This window comes from Gossypium hirsutum, chromosome D11 (genome assembly GCF_007990345.1).
Source record: "Gossypium hirsutum isolate 1008001.06 chromosome D11, Gossypium_hirsutum_v2.1, whole genome shotgun sequence".
NCBI classification, from domain to species: Eukaryota; Viridiplantae; Streptophyta; class Magnoliopsida; order Malvales; family Malvaceae; genus Gossypium; species Gossypium hirsutum.
In genome coordinates, this window is record NC_053447.1 from 68,377,242 (window position 1) to 68,385,796 (window position 8,555).

The 8,555-nt window shown below is 27.9% G+C and overlaps 1 protein-coding gene across 1 annotated transcript; it reads right to left on the reverse strand.

Annotated features, from left to right (window-relative positions):
• Positions 1-1,840, reverse strand: LOC107962899 (transcription factor MYB54). Its single transcript, XM_016899455.2, has 3 exons — positions 1,066-1,840; positions 556-975; positions 1-469 (listed from the first exon to the last, which is right to left on the reverse strand). The coding sequence occupies exons 1-3, from the start codon at positions 1,520-1,522 to the stop codon at positions 231-233; spliced, it is 1,116 nt and encodes a 371-aa protein (XP_016754944.2). The 5' UTR covers positions 1,523-1,840; the 3' UTR covers positions 1-230.
• Between the last annotated feature and the right edge of the window lie 6,715 nt (positions 1,841-8,555).

Here is an 8,555-nt window from a genome sequence, read left to right on the forward strand (position 1 = left end):
TATTATATATAAAGATGTATATATATGGGACTAAACTGTATATACAAAAATTATAAAAATGATGAACCAACTGCAGAAGCATAACATTTTTTGTTTTTGCCCAATGGACTCAATTTGCTCCTTTTTCCCTCTTCTGTTTTCAGCTGGATTTCTCTACTTTCAAGTTTAACAAAAAGAAAAAAAAACACAAAAAGTAATTAAGAAAAAAAAAAGAACTAATGGTGGGTGTTTTAAGAAGCTCCAACTCCAAGGAAATCAATGAAGTGCATGTTGATCTTGTCATCTCCAATTGCAGTTTGGGAGTTGTTGGTCCTATTCGTTCCCACTGACTCAGTTGCCGAAATTTCTGAGTTAGAATCTGATGAGTTAGCATATTGGTCCACACCCATAACCACTCCCATTGGTCTTTGTTGGGATCCATACTTGCCAAAATCACCATTTCCACTGCTCCCCACTTTCACTTTTTCACCTGCAAATCATTTTCTTTCATATGTAAAAAAATGAAAATAAAAGTGATCATTTCAAGGGGAAAAAAAAATTAAAAAACATACATACCCTTTTGATGAACACCACTAAAAGTGGTGAAAATTTGATGGGGTGGTACTACTTTTTTAGTTGATGAAGGAGTAAGGGCTAGATCAGTACTGGTTGAGTTGCTGCATGAAATGGTGGATTGGTCACTGCTAGCATTGTTTCGAACAGTCAAATCCAATCCTTTAGGGAAAGAAGCTGATGATGATGGTCTTCTCCTTCTGTAAATGCTTGATTGCTCTCTATGTTTCCTTGCCATTATCACATGCCAATGGTTTTTAACTGCATTATCTGTTCTACCAGGGAACAATCTAGCAATCAATGCCCATTTGTTACCATATACTTTATGTGCTGTTAAGAGTCTCTCTTCTTCTTCTTCACTGAAAGCTCTCCTATTGATTCTTGGATCCAGCTGGTTAAACCATCTTAATCTACAACTTTTCCCTGCAAAAAAAGATATATCATTTAGGAATAAGATCAAACACTTGTGAAACTAACAAGATACAACTTTTATAGCGAAGATCAATGAAAAACCTGATCTTCCTTCAAGATGTTCTGCTATCAAGTTCCAATTTTGAGGACCATATTGAGTAACAAGCTCTTTTAATCTAGCATCTTCAGCTGGTCTCCAATGACCTCTGGAACAAAGCTTAGTGTGTCCATTTTTGACACTACCACCGGGGGTTTTATTACTTTCATTTTCAACACTTAAATTCAAAGAAAGACCCTTTTTTTCAACACCCAAAAACCCAGATTTTCCATCACCAGCAGCAACAACTCCATCGGTTCCCCTGGTTTGAAATGGATCAAAGCTCAAACTTTTATTGCTTTGTTCCATTAAAGAGGTTGGAATCTGAAACCCCATTTCAGAGTTTTTGGTATCTCTCCCTATTTGATGAGGAAAAATCGAAGGGAGTGATAAAAAGTTCCTCTCTTGAACCTCTCCACCATTGTAGCAGTTAAAGTCATTGCTTAGATTTAGAGGACTCATTGTTATATATATAAAAAAAACCAGGATAAACCCAGAAAACAAAAACCCAAAACAAAAAACAGATGATCAAAGATCAAAGGTCAAAGATCAAAGATCAAAGAAGCTAAGCTTATCACTTTTCAAGCCTCAACCATTAGAGATGAATGTCTGAGAAAAGAGAAAACAAAAAAAAGGGATCTGTTGAAAATCAAAGGGAGAAAAGGAAGAAGAGAAGAGAAGAGAGGCCACGGTTCTTGATTTTGTTTCACTTTTTTTTTACATTTCCTTATGGTCTTAGTTCTTGAGCTTAAAAAGGCAATGGAAAATGGGTCCAGGGGTAGGGGGAAGGGGTTGAAGGGGACTGATTTTTTTTTATTACAAAAATGGGAAATAAATAAATAAAATAGAATAAAGGCTGGGGCTTTGCATGCAACTGGAGAACCGCTCGTGTGGGTGTTGGGAGTGTGTCCCTCTCTCTTTTTTTGTTGTTTTGGTTTTGATGTTGGTTTTGTTTTTTTTTTTCCTTGATTTAATTAATTTAATGATAAATTATATTGATAGCTACTCGATTATAATTTTTTTGTCTTCACATTATGGAAAGTTACAAAATGATCACTTAATTATTTAATTTTTTTGTCAGTTAGCTATATTGAATTTTTGGGTATTTTTATTTTTACGATAACCAATTGATGAACAAAAAAATAAAAAAACTAAATGATTGAATGATTGTTTTATAATTGGGTGACTTAAAAAAGAAAAAAAACCATAATTGAGTGACTTCAACTGTTATTTACCTAAAAATTAAAATTTATTTATATGAATGGAATGTAAATTTGACCCATCTAACTATTATTCGATTGATTTTGTTTTTAGAAGTTAAATGAGACCGTTGGTGAAACTCAAATAAGAGATACATGATGACTTTTAGAAGTTAAATTTCATTTTTTTTTTATTTTTTAATATTAAAATCAAGTCTATTGGGTAAAAAAATGTTAAAATTTATCGATTGAGTCTTAGTTCGATTGACATGGGTATTGTTGCCAATACAGGATGACGTGAGTTCGAGTGCACTAAAACACATTATCCTCCTATTTATAGTTTGGGAAAAGGCTATGAATAATTTTAAGTACTGTGTCAAAAAAACATATATGATCGGAACTTATAACGAGGCTGTTAAAAAAATATTAAAATTTATATTAAAATCATTGAAAAGGTTAAAAAAATTAATAAAAGTATAATATTTTATGAGAAAAAAGAAAAGAAAATATTAGGAAAATAGAAAACACAAAAATTGAGAAAAATGATAAAAATGATGAAGGGGGGTGTTGTGTTTGTTTCACATCGGGGAATGAAGCAAAAACCAGAATCTATTTGTCTTTTTGTCAAACACTTTTGCTTTTAATAAAATTTTATTCAAAAAGTGTTTTTTCATAGTCGTAATTTCCAACTCTCCCACTTACCTTTAATTTCCTCCCTTCTTTTTTACCTTTCCTTTTTCCAACCATTTTAATTTAAAATTCTTTTATTTTAAATTTAATTTTTTTTAAATTAAAAAGAAATATTTTTTTAATAATCTTATTATAAGTTCTGATCGTATCTATTTTTTTTACATAATACCTAAAATTACTTATATCCCTTCCATAACCCATAGATAGGAGAATAATGTGCTTCAGTACACTTAAACTCACGTCCTCCTGTATTAGGAACAATGTACATGCCAATCGAGCTAAGATTCAATCGACCAAAAAAAAAACTCATTTTTTGTTAACTTGAATGAGCGTGGTCAATGAGACCTTAGCTATATGATTTAAGTTGACATTTTGGGTTTTGGCTAGATTTTATTTTACTTAAAGCTTACTGCACGTGAATTGTGTTTCAGGAGTATAATAATCTAAATTATGTTCGTTTTACGTTTTATAATAATTTGTAATGATTTTAAATCTTATCACATGTAAATCGTGTTTAGAAGTATCGTTGTTAAATTATATCTGGTTAATCAATTTGATTATATATGTTAAAATTTATATAAATATATATACATTTAAAACTTTATTATAAATTAAAAAAATACAAGAAAATAGTATATAGGATTCCATGATAACAACAATTTTTTTTTTGACATAAAATTGGACATTGGAATTTGTTAATACTTCAAAAACATAAAAAAATAGTGACGATATGCCCAATAAGGCATGAGAGGAGAGGTTCCCAACACAGACATAGATTTGTCCATTTCAAACAATGTGTCTTCCCTTGATGTTAGTTCCCTCTTTGCTTATTAAACTTATTATTAATTCTTTATTTTTTTAAATAAATGATGAAATTTTATGTTTGGTTTACTATGTGATTTATTGATTGTATATTTATACATTATTGCATTAAATAAAAATTGTATAAATTAATATGATGTATTAACAAAACAATGCTGGCTGTATTTATCTTTAAAATTTTATATAAAAAAAATTTAATGTTTGTTTATTTATAAAATAATGTAATGTGATTAATATAAATTTATTTATTTGATAATATATCTTTGTTGTGTCAAAGTTTTTTCTTCACGTTAAAATTAACGTCGATAATGGTAATATAGAATGGTTGCAAAGTAAAAAGAAATAGAAAAATAAAAAATACAGATTTTACGGGAAAATTTTTTGGGGAAAAAAGCCATGAGCAGAGGAGAAGAATTTCACTAATGTTGAAAACTGAATAATACAATAGGAGTTTCGACTACATTTATTTAAAAGTTGAAAAACCTTATTCTAATTAATGTTAAATAGACAAAGTGTAATTTTATACGGATTCTACTTATATCATATGATCCTTTAATTTTACCACTATATTTCTTTTAACAAGAATTTTGATCACGTAACTCTAACAATGAACCCATTTACATTTTTCTCATTTTTAAGAACAATTCAATTAAAAAATGTAACATTCATGGCAATTCAATTAATTAATGGGTTAAACATTCATGGTTGGATTAAGAAATGTAATCATTTTATGTAACATAAATATATATTTACTTTTTGGTTAAGAAGCGTATGGATAGTGGAAAGTATAAGTCGGTTAAATCAGTTAATTTTAGTGGTTAAATTAGTTGTAGGATTTGTTTATTTAATTATATTGATTGATTATTAGTTATTGAATTTCATAATTGAATCGATTGGCTTAATACTTTAACTTTTAAAATTTGTTTTAAATAAGGCAGTTAACCGATCAAAGCAGCTAATGTTAAATCAATTCAATTAGGTTAGTTTATTCATATAAGTCAATTGGTTCAATTTTGTATATGAGGTCAGTTAAACCGAGTTAAGTTGAAAAATAGAATCAAACTGATTAAATTAATCGTTTGCTCACCCCTGGAAAGGGATACTATGTTCAAATCTTAAAGCAGGGACGAATTGTCCATGGAGACGAGATAAATTTCCAAAATTTTGAAGGGTGTTAATTTTTTATTTTAAAAAGGTTTAGTTTATATAATTAATTTTTAGAAACAATAAAAAATACCATTTTTTTCATTTATTCGAATAACTAAAAAGCTTAAATTAAATGATTAATAATTTTTTCTCCTTTAATAAGGGGACCGAATGACTTCACCTATATCGAGGGGCATAGCTAGGGGCTGGCAAGGCCCTTGGCCCCTCTAAAATGGAAAAATTTTCATTTAGACCCTATAAAAATTTTAACATTTTAAATTAGTAAAAGTAAAATAACACTTTAACCCCCTAAAAATAATAAAATTTTAATTTAATATTTTAAAAATGATAAAGATATAACCTCTTAAAATGACGAAATTACATTTTTACTATCATAAAAACTATAATTTAGTTTTGACCCCCTAAAAAGATTTTCTGACTTCACCCCTGTCTATACCCTAAACTTAATTATATCAACTAGCATTGAAAATTATTTACTAGCATGACTAATATTTTAGCATTCCAACTTCAATATTATATTTCATTTTGAATCAATACAAAAGCAAATTAGAGGTCATCTAAAGTTACAACTTTAGATTTTCTCTCCTTTCTAAAATAATGTACTAGAGTACCATGCTTTTGGGATTAATATATATATATATGTAGATGAATTTTTTTAAATTTACCTTTGTAAAAGTATCTTAAATCTTAATTGGGCACAACAAAAGCAATACCAAAACAAAACAAAACTTCATTTCTTTTGTTCCTCATTTACGAGATGTAGCTTTTGCATGCAAATTTAAAAAAGCAATGAACTCGTAAGCAACAAAATAATAGTAAGTGGCAATATTATGTTTAGAAAAAAAAACCAAAAAAGAAAAAGAAAGAAACCCTACTAACATGCATGGAAAAAAAATTAATGATTCCCACCACTTAGAGCTTTCAAAAAAAATTGTAAATAAATTATTATTCTCAAATGCAATAGATTTGAAGATAATAAATTAATGGATTAAGAAAGTGATTGGTGATAATGAAATCAAGTGCTTGACTGGTTTTTCCACAATCAACAATACTATTCTTTTTGGATTAGGGGAATCAAATAGTTTAATCAATCTACCTTTTCTTTTAACAAAAGAAAATTAATTATCAATCCAATCACTATTCACAATTTCTTTCTTTCTTTAATGAATAAATTTCCTTATTTGATTTAGATGTTTTGAAAAGATAAAAAATGATTGTCGATTGAGCAATGCTGGATGATGTGTATTCGAGTGTGTTGAAGCGCATTATCCTCCTATTTATGGGTTGGAGAGAGACTATGAGTAGTTCTAAGCATTGTATGAAAAAAAAATAGATATATTTTAATTTATATTTAAAGATTAATTTAATTATACACGACAAAATTTTAGGAAGCGAACTTATTGGAAGGATTTTACAAACTTAAATGCTCTTGATATGATAGAATTTAATCTCGAATTTATCGTGGTATGAAAATATATTCAATTGAATCATCAAAGATTTGACAGCTCAAAATGTGTGGCCTTGTCTGCATCAATGCTTCATTTCAGTTGTAAATCCGAAACAATAAATTTTAGATTCTGTTCTGATGTAAAATTTCATCAGAACCGATCGTATCAACGTGTACTTTAAGGAATACGATGTACTGATCAATATAGAAAGAATGCCTACTTCTACCTTGAATCCTCTGTAATTTTAAATAATAAAAGAACACACTTATATACCTTAAAAAATATTATCTCAATATACTAAAAACAAACTGATTCCAATACGTATCAACATAATAACAATACATCTATGGATACAATACCTACTAACCAAGCAACATAGGAGGGTGTAAGTGATGAGAAATAATGATAAATTAATGTTTGCTACTTTGATATTTGGTGGGGGTGAGTCATTCAACTTCCCTTTTCTTTCATTGCTTTTGACATGATTTTTAGGTGGCTTTAATTATCTTTTTTTTGTATACTTTTAATAAGGCAATGTTCCGTTAGCTAACCTATTAAAGATGATCAGTTATTATATAAATTCTTCTCCTTTTTGAATCTTTTTGACTATTGAAATCATTGTCCCACTTTTATGCTTTCATAGTTTTCTCAATTTTTTCTTCCATTTTTTTAAAAAAATTGCATCTTTTATGTTTACTAATTAATTTCTTTTGCCCATCTATTGGCTTTCATCTTATTATCAAAAGCAACATTGAATCATGCATACGGTCCATCTTATATTCAACTAGCTAAACCTTTTTATTGATAAAATAAATATAGATTTATATTTTTTATATATTAATAGTGTATGTATTTAGGTTAGATATCCGATACAAGTTTAATCAATGTAAATATGATATAATTTAGAGATGAATTCTACAAAGATAAAAGTTACATTTATATCTATCCAAAAAAATAACAAAATGGGTTATTTGAACGACCCGAATCAAGCTCGAGTCGTGACCTAATTCTTGAACAGGTGTAATTACATTCATGATTACATGATTCATAACCAAACTATACAATATAACTACCAAATAAAACCTCCCAATTTTTAATCTTTATTATATGATTCTAACTAAAAGAAATAGTGATGTATATATGAAAAAGGAAAGCTTGTTGTGAAAATGGAGAAACTGTCACACTTATCATGCATGGAAGAGAAAGCAGTGTCACAAGAAAATTGCCTATTGCAAATTAGGTTGTAACGTATTTAGGGAGACTTTGTTTTTGTTTTTTTTTTTGCCCTTTTGGTTTCAAAAGTGGTAATAATTATTATGGGTTTGTTTTGTTTTGCTTGTTTGACCATGGGAATCATGTATTCATCGGGGAGTCAGCAATTGAAATAAATACTAATAATACCTATTGCTTGATTATATTTATATGATTTTCCTTTTAAAAGTAAATAATGAATTCACCATAAATATACATAAATGCTAATACCAAATACATAACTCTTTATTTTCCTTTAAAAAGTAAATAACAAATTCACCCCATTATTTATACAAATTTCTATATATGTTCAATGTACAGACGATGTAATTTTTTTTTATTTTTCTTAAATTATAATGATCAGAGATGATAACAGAATTAAGTTCAAATCGTAAAACGGATTAAGACAAATGTAGTTTTACATATTCTAAATTCGTAATTATTTTTAAAATTAATATTTTATATACTTTTAAATTTACTTTAAATTAGTTTTGGACAGAAAAATTATTTTATTTTCGGCACATACTTTGAAAAGTGGTACGTTACGGTCGTGCACACATTAGTGTCTCATTAGAAAAATCAGCCATTTTTTAACAGTTACATAGCACACGTTCTACTACTGTTCATGTCAACCAACAAGTTTTCATTTGTAACGTACCATTATTTGCTTTTCCCCATAAAAAAATAATTTTTATTTATTTTGTAAGCCCTTTTTTTCAAAAATTAAAATTCTAGTTCGACGAATTAAAAATCGATAATTTAATCAAATATTTAATGAGTTCATAGTTAAATTAAAATATTTTATTGATGGATTTAATCTTGGGTTTAATTTTAAATTAAAAATGTATATTTTTGAAAAAGAAAGAATTAAGTAATGAATATAAAATATAAATTAAAAAAGGGTGTAAGTGGGTTTAA